At 47.3% G+C, this 21416-nt stretch overlaps 1 protein-coding gene across 4 annotated transcripts in view; it reads left to right on the top strand.

Annotated features, from left to right (window-relative positions):
- Window positions 1-21416, top strand: part of PLXNA4 (plexin A4) — a 596306-nt gene that overhangs the window by 421776 nt on the left and 153114 nt on the right. For all 4 annotated transcript variants that reach the window (XM_047848901.1, XM_047848900.1, XM_047848902.1 and 1 more), the window contains one exon: window positions 13192-13323. In XM_047848901.1, the coding sequence (XP_047704857.1) occupies window positions 13192-13323 (132 nt within the window). The remainder of the gene's footprint in view (window positions 1-13191; window positions 13324-21416) is intronic.

The raw sequence follows: 21416 nt of genomic DNA, 5'->3' as shown, positions 1-21416 counted from the left end.
CCTGAAGATCCTGGAGGCCCTGCCACAGCTCATGCAAGAGTCCATCCATCTCCAGGCTCCGCTCTACTTCCATTCTCCCTGGGTGCTCCAGCTGGACAGGGGTTTCTTCTCGTTCCGGCACAGCTGCGTGAAGCACCTGCTGGGTCCCACTCCGGAGGAGCTAGGTTTCCAGCAGGAGAGGATTGCTGACTGCACACCAGCCTCTTGCTGTCATGATGCACCTCTGTGCATTAACCCCTTTGTGACTGCAACCGTTGGGGGAGTGCAGAAGAGAGGGGATGGCCCCTTATTTGGCAGGGGACACATGGAGCTCAGAGGTGTGTGGGAGGACAGGGTGAAGAGTGATTTGTCTCTCATAAAAGAGGCAGGAGGGGAGTGTGGAGGAAGAATCAGGAGCACTGATTCTGGGTCCAGGACTCTGTCCCTGACACTATATGCAGCATGGCTTCATCTCTGGGAAACTGGATGCTTCTCAGCATCCTGCCAGCTCTGACTCTGCCTCCTGCCTGCGATGGGTCCTCAGAGATGCCTCTGCTGTCTGTGAGGCCAGGCTGTGGTACTCCACTTCCCCTCCTGTGGCTTGCCCAAGCCATAGGCATGAAGCTGCTTTCTTCTTTCTCCATAAAGTCGCTGGCTTTCTGAATCACACCAAAGTGGAGACAGGCTCAGGGTTTCCCAGACAATCCCCCAGCTTCAGGACAGCCGTGTGAAGGTGTGTGCCTCCATGTTGGCAGAATGCCTGTCTGAACATTCCATCTATGTGCACAGACCCTTCTCCACCCACTTTCCTATCTTCTGTCCAGCAATGCCTCCTTTCTCATCTGCCTCAGGTGGCCCAGAGTGGAGCCATAGGTCCTCTTCTGATTCTAGCGCCTAGGTGACCTTGTCGGATGCTGGAGTCTGATCTGTGGGCCACATCTGATCTCTCTACAGCTCACACGATCGCTACTCCCACTGGGGATGAGTGGGAGTCACGGGATCAATTCATTTGAATTGCCTCCATAGTGATCATGGCTAACTTTTATGGAAACTTAACTGTTACCCCTTTCTCTGTGCTAAGTGTTCTACACGCTTGCGACATGATCAGACTCCCACAATACGAATAACAATATCTGTTTGACATCTGAGGGAAGTGATACTCAAAGTTTGGCAGATTTATCTACGGCCACAGAGTTCCTGAGTGGCAGAGGTGGGGTTCCCGTTGTCTGCTCCTGGGCTTACCCCCATGCTCTTCTGCCTGCAGCCCCATCTCAGGAGCCAGAGGACTCGGGTCTTTTGTAACGTGGATGAGACCACGGTGCATCTGCCAAGCACCGGAACCTGCCGATGTGTGTAAAGCACATGGCGTGGCTCGTGGCAGACGGTGAATCAACTCTCTATTCATCCTGTTTTTCCAGGAGTGGGTGCGGTCTGTCCGGTTCCTTTGTGGCCAGAGGCATGCGGGAAGTAGCCAACCAGGCTTTGGGGTACAGGCTACTCAAACGAGTGGTGACTCTGGGGTTACACTCTGCATGACCTACCCAGGCTTCAAACCTGTAACTTGCCCCATGCTCTTTGGAAGGGTGGGTCTCTGGAGGGGAGCAGCAAGAGAGGCTGGTTTTAAATATTTTACATTTGAGATGTGCTGGTTTGAGCCTTTTTCTGGCACTTCCTTGATATCCGCCATGCTGACCTTCCTTTTTATTCCCTCTCTCCTAGACTTGTTCTTTGTGTCAGCACCCAAACAGGTCGGGGGAGGGACGGAGGCCACTGTTCCCAATTTTCTCTGTTTGGGGCAGTGCAAGGCGACACGTCCTAATGGCAAGCTAGAAATCATCATTCAGTTTCATGAGTGTGTGTTGACAGACCCAAAGGGACCCATTTTCCCGACAGCGTTCGGTAACACGGCACGGGATTCACGCACGCACGGGGCCTAATTAATTACTGTTTACACTCCTGCAGTTCCCTTTGCATCCTTTTCCTCCTGGCTGGAATCAGGAAATCAAACCAAAGCGCCCTCATTGTACTCTTCTGGGGCAGCTGAAACTGTGTGAACACGGAAGCAGGGTCTAAGCCCACATTCCGAGCCCTGGGAATGGAGGCAGGAGGGTGGCTACAGCAAGAGTCCACTCTGTGGAGAGCCAGGGCACTGCCGGCCCGCTGGGGTCTGGGCTGCACAGCTCCGGCTTCTCTCCCGTGGCTGAATCTCCCAGTGAGAACACCCCCGCCTGTCTGGGTTCCTTGCTCCTTGCTGGAGCTCTGCATGGTGAGGACAACTTGAGGTGTTGATGAGTAGTCGGAGCATTTCCATCCATTCATTTATTCAACCAGCATCTATCAAGCGCCTACTACGCGGTGGGGCTCAAGGGTTGGGATGCGTCCACCAACCACAAAAGATAAAGACCTTTCCTTTTTGGAGTTTACATTCTAGCAAGGGAGACCAACGATAACGCAATAGATGAGGAAGTCCCAGAGTAGGCGAGAAGCTTGCAAGTGCCGTGGGAAAAAGAAAAGTGAATCCAGGAAAGGGGGTGGAAGCTCCAGAGAGGGAGGGGGAGGTTTTAGAGTGAGAGCCCTGGGGGCCCCGGGATGTTAGGAGTCAAGTTCTGTCTGCAGGTGGCCCGGGTTTGGGGCCAGAGGAATATTGACAGTGAGTGCCTGGGGCCCGAGGGAGCTACCCTTGGCAGAGGGTAGACTTATGGCCCTTGAGTGTGACTGGAATCTGGAGGTCATGATGTTCACCGCCCTACAAGCCAGGGAACTCTTCCATGGGCACAGGGAGATGTGGTAGGGGCCCCTTTCCCTGGACAGCTTTACCCCTGCAACCAGCAAGTCACCATGATGCTTAGACCTGATGTGGGTGTCTGTCTTCCTGCAGGCCCCATACACCCTTCCCGGGCCCTCCCCATCCATGCAGGGGCTGAATCACCTGCCTTCCGTCCCTTTGTCGTACACTTATAAAGGGGAAGTTCTCGAGGCTGTGTGGGAGTTGAGACAGGAGACAGAGAGATCATGTGTGTGTTGGAGTGTGGGTGTATGCCCAATGGTTGCAACTGTAGCAATTGAGGCCCAGAGTTAGTTTCTCAAGTCATTCATTCATTCCATCATTCATTCATTCCATCATTCATTCATTCATTCATTCATTCAACAAAGGAATGCTTACTGTGCCTGATGCTGGCACTCTAGGGCTCTTCAGCCTGTGTGGCAAAATGCCAAGTGACAGTGACCAGGTGACATCACTCAGAGCCTTGGGGGGCCAACTGAATTAACTGTATGAATAAGATCCAAAAGGCTCGTTATTTTCCTCCTGAGAGACACCGTGGCCCTTCAGTGTCCCAGGAAAGTGGATCCTGGTCACTTATTCCCCACCAAGTGTTCTTCCTGCTGTTTCTGCCTCAGTGGGAGACAGGTCGAGGCCAGCACAGGGAGCCAGGACACCTACAAGAGCCAAAGCTGTGTGCTTTAGACTCTCGAGGGGAGCAGAGCCTGAATCCCTCACCTCTTCCTTGGCCACGCCGCCTGCCCCCTCTGGTTTACAGCCTGCCTGCCCCGACACAGGCTCCATTTTGCAAACTGACTCCTCTATGGGTACTTGTACAGGAGTCCCTTGAGATCCTGGGTACTTTGGAGACTTGCCTGAAAGGGACACAGGCCTAACTCCGGCTCTGGCATTGCCTGAATGTGGGGCGTACCTCTCTATAAGCCCTGCCCCACTAAGTCTGTGAAGGAGGCCTGGCCATGCGGCCACCCACATCACTGGGTTTCCCACTTTCCTTCGTGTTTAGGTCTGAGCGTCTAGGTGGAAATTCAGTGTCCTGGGGACGTCTGTCCTAGGCTTTCCTCAGCCCCAACCCCACCTCTCTAGTTCCAGTTCCAATTGCAGGCCTGCCAGAGGAGACCCCACCCTCTCCTTCTTGGAGCTGGGCCCAGCCCGGAAATCTGGCAGTATAGACCTTGACCAGGAAGTTTAGGGCAAGTGAGAATGGAAAGAGGGGATCCAGGGGGTGGCCTGCATCTTTAAAGACGAATAGCACTGTTTGCTCATTAGGGAGATTATTCTAAGCAAGAAGGCAGCCAGAACGGTCTAGTGCAAGCATCTGCCTGCTACTGGGAGACGGTATTTATTGTTCAATCCTTCAATGGATGTAAATAAACAGCCCGGCCCAGATAATGTTCCAATAAACAAACAAGCAGCTGCCAGGAGCTCCCCGGATGGCTGACCTTTGCAGAGGCCACCCTGCTGATGTTTTAATAGCGCTCTGCCTGGCAATGCAGACAGTCACCGTGCCAGGGAGGAGGAGAGGTGGCAGCGGACTGGCAGAAGGGCTGGAGGGAAAGAGGGCCTCGCCTAGGAATATCCCCGGGCTGCAGATAGAGCGGGAAGGGCAGGCTGGGGACGCCTGTGCACCTAGAGTAGGTGTGCCCGTGCATGCTTTCCGGCTGTGTGGGCCTGTCCCTGGTCGGCCACACAGAAGGGACGGTGCAGGGCGTCCTAGACGCTGTGATGGAGGTTCCTGTGTGGTCCAGGCAGGACCGGTGTTCAATCATTTGGTCCTAGTGTGGCCCCACCCATCGTTGCTTCTCTCATCTTTATTGAAGAATATTTGACAAATGAAAATTGTATACATCTAAAGTGTATGACTTGACGTTGTGATATATATATACATACATTGTGAAATAGTGGGTACAATTGAGCTAATTACTATATCCGTCACCTCACACAGTTGCCCTTTCTTTCTTTGTGTGTATGGTGTGTGAGGAAAACACCTGGCAAATTTCAAGTATACCCTATGGTCACATTGCTGCATATTAGATCTTTAGAATTTATTCATCCTGTATAACTGAAACTTTGTATTCCTTGACCAACATCTCCCCATTCACCTGCTCCCCAGCCTCTGGCAACCACCCCTCTACTCTCTGCTTCTGAGTTTGACTATTTTAGATTCCACATATAAGTGAGATCGCCAAATATTTCTCTTTCTGTATCTAGCTTATCTCACTTAGCATGATGCCCTCCAGGTTTCTCGATGTTGTTACAAATGGCAGGATATGCATGTATGTATGTGTATATGTATGTATGCATCATGTGTATGTATGTATGTGTATATTATATATATAATACATACACACTGTATCTATGTGATATATAGATCACATTTTCTTTATTCAGTTGTCAACAGACATTGCGATTACTTGAATGTTTGGCTATTGTGAATAACTCACAGTTGTTAAATATTGAAAGTCTTCCCTGTGATTGGTAGCTAGCTGTGCCCCCAGGACCCTGAGCGCCCACACCATCTCAGCCGCCCTTTGCCCCCAACAGTATCGCCTGGTGCAGCTGGGAGCTTCTGAGATCCTGCCCCTGCAAGCATGTCTTCTGACTGCTTGGTTTTCCCTCAGCAGTTCTTAAATGTTTTGACCGTCACCCAGGGTACAGGGGGTTCCTGACATGCAAGAGGTGTGCCCAGAGTGCCTGTTGCCTGAATGTGGAAAGAGGCATGGCTGCATCAAACGAGCTTGCTGAGCGCTAGACTGGACCAGAACCGAGCACCCACAGCTGCATGTTGTAACTTGCTTGGGCTGATGGGGCCCACACAGTTCGTTGGAGCTTACAACTCGTGAGCTCCAGAAAAGCGAAGACAGTTAGGCACATGCATCTTGCTATAAATTGAAGGTCCCGGGAGACACAAGGGCATTGTAGCAGGGGAAGGAAGTGAGCAAGATCTCAACTGAAGGCACCTCCAGAAGAATGGTCAGCAGCCAAATTATTAACAACACTGCTTGGAGAGTGTAGATCAGAACACAGGGGTGACAGTAATCTAGAGGTGTGCCATCCAATATGATAGTCACTGGTCACACGTAGCTATAAAGTACCTGAAATATGGATGGTCCATTCTAAGGTTTGCTTCTAAGTATAAAATATATACACATCAGGTTTTCAAAGATTTAGCACAAGGAAACAAATGTCAATTTTTCACTTACAGTTTTTTATACTGTATACACGTGAAAATAATAATATTTGGGGCACATTGGGTCAGATAAAGTAGATTATTAAAACTAATTATAATTCATTAATTAATTTTACCTGTTTCTTTTTTTATGTTTATGTATTTTTGAGAGAGAGAGAGCAGGGAGAGGCAGAGAGAGAGGCAGAAAGAGAATCCCAAGCAGGCTCTGTGCTTGTCAGCACAGAGTCCAATGCAGGGATCAAACCCACGGACTGTGAGATCATAACCTGAACCCAAATCAAGAGTCTGATGCTCAACTGACTGAGCCACCCAGATGCCCCTACCTGTTTCTTTTTTAATGTACCCACTAGTAGAAAATTTAAAATTGCGCATGTGACCCACACTTATGACTGGCATTATATTTCTTTGGGGCAGCACTGGTCGGAAGAACGTTCTGTTGGGTCTTTGGTGAGACCTGAAGGGACACCACGCCCTACCACAGAGAACACACTTACACACTCAGCCTCCTCAGGACAGTGCTGCGTGAAGACAACCACATTTTCCCCCTCTGACCCCCTTTTTCGTATTTTTACTCTGACTTCCCTTGGCCAACATGGATATATCTTTATAAAATCTGTTAGTACCACTAATTGTGCTACTCCAGGTCCATCTTCCTATGGACCTATGAGACTTTGTCTCCTAGGGTGGCTTTTAAATAAATCTGGTATTACCCACTATGTGTTTTATTAGTCAAACTTTCGAGAGTTGGGGGTGCCATGTTGGTAGCCCACATGCTCCCTTGAGCCTCTCTTGGGGCTGGGCTGATAATTCCTGGTTACACTCTAGTCAGTGGCTAGGTCTCCTGGGAAGAAGGAACAGAGGCCTATGAACACCCTCTGTTGTAGCATTTGCCACTTGGCCTTATTTGTGTGATAGCTGAGCACTTCAGGAGGTCTCCTGGAGGGCAGGACGAAGACACCCCTTTCTTCTCCAAACGCTAGCTCGGAGCCTAGAACACAGTGGCATTCCATAAAGGCACTTTGGATGATGATGAATGAATGTGGAATATCGCTCTGTCAAGGGACGTGTAGGGTTAGGATGTGATTTTCTCTTCGGTGTTAGCCTCAAAGAATAACATCTTCTAAACACCCAAATTTACATTAGCAGCATCTTTACATTTTAAAAAAATGTACTTTAAAAAAAAAAATCTACTTTGTCACTGCTTAGGTGATCCACAAGTATCATCTGCATTGTGTAAAATAATAAATCTTATTTGTCCTGATGTGTACAATAATAAATCCTGTTTGTTCTTAGCTGTCACCTCACAAACTTCAGGTGGCCCTTGAATTGCTAACTGAACCACAGCCACTGGCCAACGCATCTCCTTTGATCTCAGCTATGTCTTTGTGGCCTGAGGCATCTTTCCAAGGCTGTTCTCGCAGGCATCTGGATTATGTTTCTACCTTATCAAGAGTGAAATGGACGTGATATTCTGTATTCAAGTGAACTTGGCCAGGAGAATGGCTTCTGTTTGTCTGTTTTCCCCTGAAATCCTATTTGAATGCTCCTTGAATGTTGCTGGCCATGGGACTGTCACAGAGGATCTAGAACAGTGAATGATGACACTAAGCTCTCCTTTCTTGGTCCTGCCTCTCACTTTGAGTATTCCTTGGTCTCATTCTGATCAGTCCACGGTCCCATTGGTAGAATGTAGCTTGTTTTTCCCATAGGGAATTAATCATTTATGTAGTAACTACTTATTTTTTTCCCATCTTTTATAATTACCAAATACAAGTTGTATGTATTTAAGATATACAACTTGATATACGGATGTATTGTGAAATACTTGGCACAATCAAGTTAATTAACATATCTATCGCTTCACATAGTTACTGTTTCCTTGTGTGTGTGTGTGTGTGTGTGTGTGTGTGTGTGATCAGAACACTTAAGATCTACCTTCTTAGCAAATTTCAAATATACAATTCAGTGTTATTAACTATAGTCAATTGCTGTATTAGATTTTCAGAACTTATTCATCTTATAACTGAAACATTGTGCCACTTGACCAAGATCTCCCCATCTTCCCCAGCCCCCAGTCCCCCGGCAACTGCCATTCCATTCCAGTCTTTGCTTCTATGAGTCTGACTATTTTAAATTCCACATGGAAATGAGATCATGCAGTATTTGTCTTTTTGTGTCTGACATATTTCATATAGCATAATATTCTCCAGGTTCATCCATCTTACTGCAAATGGCAGGATTTTCTTTCTTTTTTAAGGCTTTACATATATGTACATATACATATACATATAATATGATTATATATACACATATATATGTTTTGTATATATATACATATATAGTAAATATATATGTATATGCATATGTATATGTGTATGTGTGTGTAGATATAGATATAGATACATATGATCTTTCCTTATCCTTTCATCCATCTATGGATATTTAGATTGTTCTCACATCTTGGCTATTGTAAATAATGCTACATTGAGCATAGGAGTGCAGTTATCTCTTTAAGATACTGATTTTGTTTCCTTTGGATAAATACCCAGGAGTAGGACTGCTTGATCATAAGTACTTCTATTTTTAATTTTTGAGGACCCTCATACTGTTTTCCATAGTGACTGCACCAATTTACATTTTCAAATGTTTATTTATTTATTTTTGATAAAGAGAGAGAAAGAGAGAATGCATCAGGGAGGGGCAGAGATAGGGAGAGAGAATCCCAAGCTGGCTCCACACTGTTAGCACAGAGCTGGATTTCATGAACCATGAGATCATGACCTGAAATGAAATCAAGAATTGGATGCTCAACCACTGACTAAACCATCCAGGGCCCCCCCCCCAATCTACATTTTCATCAACAGCGAGCAAGAGTATTCTTTCTCCATGCTCTCGCTGACACTCATCAGGAACTACTTGTTAGTACCAGCCATGTCCTGGGTGCTGTGCTGGGTGGGGCTACAATGCTGAGTCTCTGTGCCCATGAGACACGCAATCCCAGGCCTTTTGCACATGTGCAGCTCCCCTCCCCAGACTTTGCTGAGGATGCCCCATCTTTCTGTAGTCGCTCTCCATCATTGGCCTTCTTGCTATCCCAAAGGGCTTAGAATCATCTCCCTAGTTTCCTGCTCCCTCCTTGAGACCACTTATACAAAATATTAAATAAAACAAGTCATAACACCAGTGCTTGAAAAGTCCCCCAGTGCCTACTTCTCCATGCAGAAACGGGTCTTTTTCTATCTCGAAGTCAGTTCTCTCTCCTTGGTCAAACTGCCCAAAGTCCCACAGAGACTCATTATTTTTAAATACCTTTTCATGTGGAACCTTGTCAAAGGCTTTTGGAAAAATCTAAATCGCTAAGAGGCAAGCACTGAGCTAGGAATCAGGAGACCTGAGTTCTAGACCCAACTGTCACTGGTTTTATCACTCAACTTTGGGCAATGCATAAGACAGCTCCAACCTCAGTTTCTTCATCAGTAAAATGAGGATTATTATGCTAGTGGTCAACATCATAAAAATCTTATAACCAATGTTATTTAAGAATGCTGTGCAAGGTATAAAACACAAATGTAAAGGATCATTATTTGAAAATTCATGACAGCATCTTCTTCACTCATGTGCATGATTCTCTCCCAAAAGAACTGTAGTGGATACAGAGATGGTTCCTCCAGCACTCTAAGGGTGCTGTTTGTTTAATACCAACTGCTTTCATTTCTTAAAGGGATGCAGGTTTATATAGCTGAAAGAACCTGGTTCAACATGCACTGGTGTGGTATGTAAACACAAGGAGGCACGGACAGAATCAGTCAGACCTTGGTATGGGTCAAGGCCATGCTGTTCGCTAGATGTGTGACCATGAACAACTTACTAAACCTCTCTGTACCTCACCTGTAATTGGGACACTATCAATGCACAGAGTTCTGTGGTTTAAATGAGAAGCTAATATATGTAGAAAGGCTGGCATGAGCGCTGGCACACACTAGCCACCCAGTTATTAGCAGTTCTTGTTGCTATTGTTTGTGGGAGACCAAGGGAGCCCACAACTGGGTCATCCTACCTCAATTTTATGACTGTCCATCACTCAGAAAATCCTACCACAAACTCCTTTTATCCAAGATCTGTGTGAGATTCTTTCAGCAGGGAGATGAACGAATGCTTTCCTTTCTGTTTTCTGAGATAAGTAGTGGACTGGGGAGATGTATGAGGAGAGGGAGCTCTGCCTTTCCAATTACTGATTTCCCACCCAGGTGGAGGGTGGAAGGGGGGTATCATAACCCCATCCTCCCTCCCTGGGGAAGGCTCATGAAAACTTGCCCTAGGTACTCCCTGGTCCACCCCCTCTGTCCCTGCCCCAGCTCACCTGGCTTCCTCTGATGTCTACCTATATCCAGCCTGTCACCTTGCTCTAAAGAGCAGGGAGTGGGGGACCAATGATAAAGAAGATTGATCAGACACTGAATCTAATTTCCCTTGGGGATTAGACCATGGGCACTGGATGGGACTCATATCTAGCAACATTCCCTAGGGGAGCCTACTCCTGCCGGCAGCCTGAGGGGGCTGGAGACAAGCCAGGGTGCTCAGTATCACTCTTGTCATTCTTGTGCTGCTGCACCAGAGTTGACTCACAGCTGGGGATGAAGCCTGGCTGGGCTGGGGGCCAAGGCCATCGCCACGCGGTCAGACTTGGGTGGTAATCCCAATTGGTTTTGCATGAACTCTCATTTCATTCAGATTAAGGAAAGACCTGGCCAGGATGGACATCTGGTGGTGTGGGGGTGGGTACAGAAGCAGGAGGGCTATTGGAATCTGAGGCATTTTGATTTTCAGAGCTAAAAGTATTTTCTTTAACTCCTTTATCAGTTTTGGTTTTATTTTTGTTCTCATGAACTTAATGGGAAATCTGCAAAGAGGAGGTTTAACTTCATTGATTTATTTCTCCATTTTTAAAATAAATATTTGTCAAGCTCAAGTATTTCAACATCAAAATTAGGAACGGCTAGTGAAAACCGCTGGAATTGTGTAGACCAGAGACAGACGCTGACCTCAGCGCCCTGCCTTTATTTGGGTGGCACCCCCCAGGGAGTAAACATGAGAGCCATCAAGGAACAAGGTCTCATGTAATCGATGATAGGAAAAGCATGGACTTCAGAGTGGAACTGGATTCTCATTCTGTCTCCAGATTTTAGATCTCAGGCTAATTGTTTCATGTACCTCTGCCTCATTTTCCTCATCTCTTATATCAGTATATCACGTAGGACTTTCGACGTTGCGAAAGCCCTTTTGTTCCTTTAACGATAAGGAAATAACTTGAGTAACTAGAAAGTCCTGACATGGGGCAGGCTTTGGGGTCATTTTGTGCCTCGGGGATGTCACCAAAGACCAATTTTTTTCCATCTCTGTACCTTCCCTGGTTTCAACTCCTCCCTTTATTACAAGACGGCTGCCCACAGTTCTGGGAGCTAGCTGTTTCTTTGACCCTTTTGAGGATGAGGAGAAATTCTCTGTTCTCTGATCAGAAAACACTGTCTTGCCCTGCTTTGCTCTGAGTGCACATGTTGATTGGCTTGGGCCTGTTTTCTTTCAATCACTGTGGCAACAGAATGAGATTAAACTGATTTGCTTGTGCCCATCAGGGAGCACCCCCAGGAAGCAGGGGGTGGGTCCAATCTTGCCCCAAAGGTGAGAGAGGGTGGAATGGATGCTAGAGGGGCCATGCAAGTCAGGACAAATGACCACTAAGCCCACAGGATTGAGAGGATTACACCAATAAGGAATTATGTGCAAAACCATTTCTCAGTGCCTGATGTGTAGGAAGGGCTTAAAAATAGTGCTTAAGAGGAAAGCAAACAAACAGAGCCTGGAACGAACCTAAAATCAAACACATAAATCACAAAATAACCTAGTGTCAAAATTCGGTGAATTCAAAAGAAACGAGAAGCAGCAGACTTTCAGATGAATTGATGTCATCAGTTGACATTACTGTGGTTTTTCCCTTCTGTAATTTGGTTCCTCTGAATAATTTCTCTTCTCCTTGATCTCATGAAAGGTTAAAAATTAAAAGTAAGAGGACATTATGGGAATATATGGAATATAATTATTCTTTAGTTTTGTTATTGAAATCTCTAAAATTACATTGCAGGTACCTTACAGAGTCATATACAAATGGTATCTAATCAAGTTTGGTGACCCCATAGCTACTGCCTCTTCCTGTCTCCCTCCACTGTTCCCCTCCCCTTCCCATGTTCCCTTGGTCCCAACTTAGGTGAGTAAGTAGCATTATTAGGGCTGGGCAGTGATTGTGTTGAATCCATGAGCCCAGACTTTTGACGATTCTGATGCTGGAAACCTGGGCCAGCACCCAGGGTCGGATGAGCATCATGTGGGGTTGGGAAGTCCCTGTCTTTCTAGATTTGTCCTCCACTATGGGGGATGTGAGCAAAAGTCTCTCCTGGTTGTCTCCACATTGTCTAAGCAGTTCTAGGAAGTCCTGTGGATGGCCCAGGGGTAATCTACTATGCTAAGTGTTCTCGGAAGTTTGGAGATGACTCATGCCCAATACGCATTTTCCTGGAATACTCATGTCCCCTTCTTTGGGGACATAAATAGAACCTCTAGGGCCTACATCTACTCTAAAGCTTGAAGCATAAGCCAATGGTATAATCGCCAGAAGTAGCCCACTCAATGTGAAACTGCTGGGGTTGGCTCCTTGCCTGGTTCCCCTCAACAGTATGGCAATGATAGCTGGGTAGAAGTTTCAAAGAATCAGCCCACATCCTTACACCCAATTTATTTCCTGAGCACAAATGTAGCAAATAATATTGCCTTTCTATTACATGATGGCACTGATCTGTGGCAGTTTCAGTTACCCATTACTCGCCCAATCCCCAGCTCCCACTCCCTAATACCAACCCCATCCTCTTCTCCAAAGATGTACAAGCCAGGCCTCAAAGACTTAAGTCTGAGGCAGAGGTAGCCAGAGAGGATAACACCGGAGAGGTAGCCAGAGAGGATAACATGCTTTGTGGAGCCCAGTTTGGTCTCCCTGCCTTCCTTTCTCTTTGCCATTCCCAGCAGGAAGCCCATGGGGGGGCTTCTATCACTCAGGCTCCTCAGAGCCTGGCCTCTGGGCACTGTGGAGGCAGAGCTCACTGCCTCTCCCTTAGCTGTTGGGAGGGTCTCTGGACTGTAGCTTGACTTATAGGATCTGAACTCACATCATCTCTCCTTTTCCTCTTCTCCACAGATCCGGGTAGATGGGCCCAGGGGCAGTGCCCTCCAGTATGAGACTGTGCAGGTGGTAGACCCCGGCCCAGTCCTCCGGGATATGGCCTTCTCCAAGGACCACGAGCAACTCTACATCATGTCAGAAAGGCAGGTAAGTCTCTTGGGCTCTGTTAGACATTAGTCTTGCAGCTAAATGCTAGCCTGTGGCTCAGTAGAAACCTACAGGAGGCCAGCTGCAGAGGGGATTTGATTTATTTGGCTCAGTGTGTATCCTTTTGGTTAGCTGCTTGGGGACTGAGGCTGAGTACACTGAAACAGGGGATGAAACATTTAAAATATCAAAATATCTGGGAGTCTAGAACAAATCCACTAACTTCAAAGTGATGGTGAGTATAGATTTAGGGCCAGCATTTACTCTCTTTTGAAGAAACATGGTACAGGTACCCAAGTTTTTTGTCTAGATTTTCTTACACAAAGTACAATCTACTACCAAAGTCAGCTTCCTGGACCCTGGAGGTCTATGGTGGGCAAGGATTTGCTGTCCAAAAATCTTGGTTGAGGGAGCATCATAGAACAATCAAATGGATGGAGATTCAAAAAACAGGGTCTGTGTGTATGAGGTGAGATGATATAGCTGGTGTCCTGAGCCTTCCTGTGTATACCTATAACTCTAACATGAAGTTCCAGCAAATTCCATGAGGCCAAGCCAGGAAGAACAGAGGGTGCAGACATTACTGTTAACTGACATTGAGTAGCAAGTAGCAAAGCTGGGATTGTTTCTGGAATTCAGCTGAGTACTATGTAAGTTCTTCAAGGGTCCTTGAGCTTATACAAGGACTGATAACGTCTGCAGCAGGCAGAAGTATAAATAGCACCTTGAAAATTCCATATATTTAAGAGTATATCCTGGAGTGCACAGCCCAGTGTTCCACCCCGCAAGACACACCCACCTCAAGAGTGGATTAGCACTGCCATACCTCGTCTCTCTCATCTCTATGTAGGATGGGTCATTCCCAGGAGCTGTCCCTCCAGTCCATGAATATGTATGTGACAAAGGCAGCAGCCATGAGGGGCAGATCCCATCTCTTTATTCATCTTCATTAACAAGGCCTGAACTCCCCAGAGGACCTTGCCGACAGAGTCTGGATTGTTCTGCCTGTCCCCTCTCTGCACAGTGCAGGAGATGAATACTACATTATGCCACCCACAGGGCTTGTGCATTATGCCTTGGCAGCCAACAGCAGCTCCACCCTCCCCAAGAGCTTGATGACATCTTCTCTTGGTGTGGGACTCCCCACTCAACCACACTGGGACCCATTGTGGTGCCCTCATCGAGACTGCCGTGGCTTGGGAACTGTCTGGTGTGGGGCTCACAGAAGAACATTTTACCCCAGGAGCCAGGACGGGGTATGAGGCTGCTCCTTTGCCTTCATTCCTTGCTCTTTTCCGATGGGGCCCACACTCCCTATTCCCTGCCTACCTTTGAGGCCCTAGACGCTGATGGGAAGCAGCTTTCCTTGAGTCCCTCAGAAAAGACTCAATACCTCTACAAGGCATTAAGTATTTCAGGATTTCTTGCCTTAATGTAAAAACCAGGATTCCTGAACCTAGAACTTTGAGAACTTCCAAAGATGGAAAATATATGCTGTGTGGAGCCTCCTCTGATAACTGAGTTGGGATTCTGAGCTCCTTCTCCTCTCCCATTCTGCTTCCCTGAGAGCACAATCAGTGGTTAGTACCTACCCAAGCAGGGAGAATAAGGTGCACTGAGAGCTCTGGATTATAGAAAAGAAAGGAAACAAGAATGGATGGGGCCAGGGCATTCATCCATTCTGGGACTGCTCCTCACAGAGATGGAGGGCAGCCTGCCATCAAAATAAAATCCCAGATGGCACGACACTGGTATCCAGTGGGTTTGCACATTCTTTGTGGACAGTGGTAGCATAGCACAGTTAAGCGCGTAGGCTTTGGTGTCATAAATTCTGAGCATGAACCTTAGCTCCACCATTTACTAAGTATGATCTCAGGTAAGTTCCTTAACCTCCGTAAGACTCAGTGTTCTCAACCATTGTATGGAAGTTAATAATAACATCCAATAGTGTTCCAAGAATCAAACGATGTAACATGCATAACAAACATGAACCAAGCCTGGCGTGGAGTAAGGGCTTGATAAACGGAGGCTCTTATTTTTATGACATTGCAACAGAAGCGTCTGGACATTGTGGCTGTGTTTGAAGTCAGGCATGGGGTGGCATCAAGATCCTGGGTGATCTATCAGGTATAGAGCATAGGAGTTCAGGTCAAGGCCAAGGTGGGTAGGGAACAGGGATTCAGTCCCAGTGGAAAGCCCATCAAGGACCCAGAGCCTGCTTTGAGGGCATGTACCAAGTAGAGTTCGGGGCAAGAGCAGCCTGGTAAATACACTGGGGACCCTCCAGCCTCTGTCTGCTGGCGGGTTGGTCTCAGCCACATTGTGTCAGGACACCTGAGTCTACAGGTTAGTCTGTATACGCTCAGCAATGATGTCTGCTCTGCCTGGAGGGCACTTCCCTTTCTCATCTGGGTAATTCTGACTCGTTTCTCAAAACCTAGCTCTGCTGTCATGCTCCACAATCGGTGATTGCTCACTTGTGGTTAGACACCTCTTTGGTAGCTCTTCTCATACTGGGCTTTCTCTCCTTGTCTTTCTCTCTTACCAGACTTTCAGCAGCTTGAGGGCAGCCCTGTGTCTTCTTTGTGTGTCTAAACCTCACCGAATAGGCCCTTGAAAATTATTTGATGAGTTAATTAACTAATTAATTATTGATTGAATCCCCACTGTCATCATTGACCCAGAACTGGAAAAGAGAAGGACTGGAGTGCCTGGGTAGCTCAATGGATGAAGTGTCTGACTTCGGCTCAGGTCATGATTTCATGGTTCATGGGTCCGTGCGCCGCATTGAGCTCTGTGCTGACAGCTCAGAGTCTGGAGCCTGCTTTGGATTCTGCTTTGGATTCTGTGTCTCCCTCTCTCTCTCTCTGCCCCTCCCCTTCTCACGCTCTGTCTCGCTCTCCTTCAAAAATAATAAACATTAAAAAAAAATTTTAGTGGGGCGCCTGGGTGGCTCAGTCGGTTGAGCATCTGACTTCAGCTCAGGTCATGATCTCATGGTCCATGAGTTCCAGCCCCGCATCGGGCTCTGTGCTGATGGCTCAGAGCCTGGAGCCTGTTTCAGATTCTGTGTCTCCCTCTCTCTCTGACCCTCCCCCGTTCATGCTCTGTCTCTCTCTGTCTCAAAAATAAATAAACATTAAAAAAATATTTAAAAAAATTTTTAGAGAAAAGAGAAGGACTGATACAAATTATTTATTATTTATTTATTGCTTAATTCCCAAGTTCAAACTTACGTATATAATTAAAAGACTACACTTCAGCCAAAGAAAGTATCTCCCAAATTTCTACCATCTGTTTATCACTGCCATAACTCCTGCCCTGTCCTGAACTAATTTTTACCTTATGTTTTTATTTAAGTAAACATACTGTTTAAACCTAAAAGCCTAGGGCACCTGGGTGGCACATCCCATTCTTGACTTTGGTTCTCATTATGATCTTACATTTCATGGGTTCGAACCCCACATCAGTCTCTGTGCTGACAGTGCAGAATCTGCTTGGGATTCTCTCTCTCTCCCTGTCTCTCTGCTCCTCCCCTACTCATGTGCGTGCTCTCTCTCTCAAAATAAATAAATAAAAAGCTTTTAAAAAAAGATTATAAAAACCTAAGTAGCCTACTTTAGCCATCTCTTAAATAGTAGTATTGTAGATCTGATGTGCTAGACACATATAATATACTGAATTGCAATATTGTGACTTATAATAAGAAACATATATTTGGTCTTCATCCCTATTTCTGGCACTGAGTTCCAGGACCCTTGGAGTATCCTGAGTGAATAGAGCAATGGGAGAATCTTTTGTTGTAATATTTGGTCTCTTGCCCTCAGTTTCTGAAATCTTTGGGATCTGTAAAAGTGGAAGGGGTGTCTTGTTATTCACAATAAGCCCCTTTCAACCACAACTGAATTTATGTTAATTGAGTGACTTTTGGAAATCTCCTAAAGATGGAGGGGGTGGCTGGTTGTCAGGGGAGCCAGTCATCATGTGATTAGAGGGTTGGAAAAGGTAAGGATGGTATAAGAGTAGAAGTAGAGAATGGAGAGTGTGTGTGTGTGTGTGTGTGTGTGTGTGTGCATACAAATACTATATAAGTCCTGGCTCTGAGACCATAGACAAGTTACTAACTCTCTCACTACCTCATTTATTCATTCAATATTAAATATTGAGCACCTACTATGAGTCGGCACTTTCTAGATACTAGAGATTCAGTGGGGAACAGGATAGACAAAATCCCTGCCCTGATAGTGCTTATATTTTAGGTAGAGAGACAGACAATGAATGAGTAAATGAATAAATGATGTATGTTAGGTAATGGCGAATACAATGAAAAATTTAACAGACTCGGTGGGAAGGCAGTGGTTTCCAGGAACATGATGGGGAATGCTCCTTTAAGGAAGGTTGTCAGGGAGGTGCCAAGAAGGGAACTTTCGAGCAGAGAGAAGGATAAAGTGAAGGGCAGGAGGCGACTAGGGATCAGTCGTCATCCAGGCAGAAGGAACAGCTGGCACAAAGGTTGTGAGATGGGAACACGACTTGGTGTTTCTGGGGATGCAGACGGGCTTCTCTGGAATGGGATGCACTGGGAGAGCGGCTGCACCTCAATTTGTGACCTGTAAAATGGGGAATGTAATAAAGGGCATTGATCTCCTAGGGTGCCGATGAAGACTAAATGAGATAACGCCTGTAGGAAGAGCTTGGCTCAGCATCTAGAAGTGAGCGCATACCCAACCTATTATGATTATTTGCAAGTTGAATAATTCTAAGTGAGGATATTGCTTCTGCTGTTGGGAGTATGTGACTTCCTCTTTATTTCTCACCTCGAATGGCTTTCACTTTCCATATAAATTTCTCCTTGGAGTGTGGCAGTGAGTGTCCGCTGGGTGTGTTCACAGGGTGTGCGTGTGTGTGTGCACACACATGCACGTCTGCTCCCATGTCTGTCCCCATCTGCGTGTCTCCCATCAATCTCCTTCTTGCTTTGTACATGTCTGTGTGTGTATATGGTGTGTATTTATACGACTCTAGTACCCCCGAGGGAACGTCTATGCACACTGAAACTGTTGTGATAAAAACCTGCCAAAGCTATGGCAGGGATGTGAGAAAAAATGTCAGCGAGGCAGATCGATGAAGAGATGTGGTGGCAGAGCTGGGCTGTCCTCAGGTACCCTGGAACAGCCCCCCTCCAGGAAAGAAGCAGCTATCCCCCACGCAAGGCAAGTCTCTTCTTTGAAAGGCTCCAGAACAAGTGGCAGATTCAGCGTCCCAGCCATTTCACACACCAGCTCTTCCCTGCCTGAAAGCCAGAGGCCTCAAACGTGTGTTTCTGCATGGGAGATACACTTTGGTTGTGTCTGGGCCAAAGCCATCTTTCATAGCGTCCTTTGTTTTACCGACTCCTGTTGATAGTGGGTCTGCTTCCAGGTGCCTGGGGACACTCACATGACTTGGTGACACTCACAGTGCTGGCTGTGATCCAAGATAGGATGCCTGTGGGGGCCAAGGAGGTGGGTCATGCAGGTGAGTCCACCTGCTACTTGGAGTTACTAGGAAGGCGGGACCAGGTGGGGTAGCTCTACTTGGTTGCTTCCGGCATAATCCAGGGGTCAAGTAGTGAGCGCCATCTTGTTTTATAACGTATTACCTAGGCCTGAGTCATCCATTCACTCAGCAAATATTCACTAAGCATCTGCCGTGAGCCGGGTGCTAGCCTTGGCATTGGGGCTACAGCAGTAAAGAAACAGGTAAACCACCTTGACTGCAGGGGCTTGCAGTTTTAGCAAGAGGACAGAGCAAAGAAGCAATCAACATACCAGATAAATCACACAGTAGGTTAGGGGGAAAAGGATATGGAGAGGGGTAAATGGGATCTGGAGACTTAGTCAAAGCAAAAGAGTTGCCATTTTAATTTTTTTTTTAATGTCTTTCGATTTTTGAGAGAATGAGAGGCAGAGAGTGCAAGAGCAGGGAAGGAGCAGAGAGAGGGGGAGACACAGAATCCGAAGCAGGCTCCAGGCTCTGAGCTGTCAGCACAGAGCCTGATGTGGGGTTTGAACCCATGAACCACCAGCTCATGACCTGAGCCAAAGTTGGATGCTTAACTGACTGAGCCATCCAGGTGCCCCAAGAGTTGCCATTTTAAACAGAGTGGTCAGAGAAGTCTTCCCAGAGAGGCATAGGTGTAAAAGGGGGTGAATGGGGACCTGTTGACCTATCCCCTTCCTTGTTCTTCGTGTTTCTTTACAAGCTCTTCACTCAGGGTTGTGAAACAGAGCTGGTCAAGTATGCCTGTTGGGAGGAAATTGGTGAGAGGGTCCCTTTGTGGTTGGGATGTTTACCATGTTGAGTCTTTCACGGGCAAGTTTGGTTCAAAGGGAAGGCGATACTGTGCTCCCAGACAGGCTCAAGCCACTTGGGGCCAGAACCTCTAACTGGATGGTGCCTCTGCTGGTACCCCTTGTGTGATGAGGGGCCACTACTGCTTCTCTGTGCCTCAGTGTCCCTCCCATCTCCAGCCTGCCTCCCAGGGGTGTTCAGAGGACAGCCAATGAGAATTCTGACAATCTTGGATGTCTGCAGACACCCATCTCATATAAGGTGAAGCTGCGAAGATAGTTTCTGCCCCCACTAGGCTCCCGTAAGAGAGATTCTGACTCTCGGCACCAGGTGCAGGGCCCGTCTCTCGTGAGGTGCATTTGCGGTGGGTGACACGGCCGTCTGGCGTCATTCCTCCAGCCCTTGCAGGGGACTGAGCTGATGCTGCAGCTCGTGTCTGGATGGCTGACACTGTAACAAGCCCATTTGGACGTTTGCTCCTGGCATCCAGACCAGGCTGTTCTGATGGCTCCTGGGAGAGAGAACTTGAAGCACCGACCTGAGAGTGAGTGACAGGAAACGGAGCCACCTCAGACACTCGGAAAAAGAGGAAGCCTGTTGCGGTGTTTTACCCAATTTCACTCAGAAGGAAGCCTTCCTGCTCGTCTGGAGCTGATCCCGAAGGTCCCAGCGTGTCATTGCTGAGATGCTCCCACCTCTCACCTCCTTCTCAATGAAGGCAGAACATCTCCATTTTACTGTCGTGGAACCGGGGGGACGACTTCCTGCCCCAGCTTCCCACACTCACTAGGTGCCTAGAGCCTGGCTTCTCCCTTGCATCACGAAACCCCAGAACTGGAAAAGCCCTCGAGGCTTATTGGGTCCTCCCCCTCCTACTGCCTTATCCCAGTGTAGCTGAGGAGCCCACTGACACCCAGAGAAGTTAATGGCTTGTCCAGTGTCACACAGCAGGTTGGCCAAGGAGCCAAGTTAGAATCCAACTCCATTTCTCTCGCGGTGTCTTCTCCAGCCCCTCCTTGAGGGACATGGGGCTCTCTGTGGGGGCCAGGGACACGCTTCCCCTTCTGCCCTTGCCAGCCGAAAGTTATATACCCTACTCCTCAGGTGTCAAAACAAGCCTAAGAGGGCAAAAGAGCTTACTGAGGGTGGAGGGCTGAATGGGGCAGCGGGGGCGATGGCAGGAAGTCAGAGGTGCCTTGGCTTATTCGTCCTTGCTTCCAGCCTGATACAGGTTGGGACAAGAGCTTCCTTGCAACATTTATTCTAGAGCATCTTGGGGCACATGGGACCCCAGACACAGTCAGCCCATCCCATAGAGGGAGTAGGCAGGGGAGTCCCCTCCTCTTCCGACAGACATGCTTCTAAGTGGTCACTCGTGTAGGCACAAAGTCTTGAACTCCTGAATATGATTGAGTTTAGTAACCTCCCCAAGAGGAAACATGACAGTGGCCTGACGTTTCCCAGACAGGGTGAGTGGAAGGCAGTGCAGGATGGAGACCACAGGGTGGTCACAAATAGGCCATGAACTCGGGCTTTCGTCCTGGTCCTTTGCTCTCACCAGGTCTGCCACTGGAGCAAATCACTCATGCACTTTGTGCTTTAATTCCTTCATGTGTAGAATGCAAATGATAATAACTACCTTTCAGGGCTTTTAGGATTAAAGGTAATAATGTGAAGTGGCTAGCATGCAGTAGGCTTTCAGCAAGTTGTGGGAGTTATCTCCACCGTTATCATCATTATTATTAGCAATACTCTTAGAG

Source organism: Prionailurus viverrinus, chromosome A2, assembly GCF_022837055.1.
Source record: "Prionailurus viverrinus isolate Anna chromosome A2, UM_Priviv_1.0, whole genome shotgun sequence".
In the NCBI taxonomy this organism is placed as follows: domain Eukaryota; kingdom Metazoa; phylum Chordata; class Mammalia; order Carnivora; family Felidae; genus Prionailurus; species Prionailurus viverrinus.
Note: the sequence above shows the minus strand (reverse complement) of the source record. Positions and strands in the feature narration are given on the sequence as shown.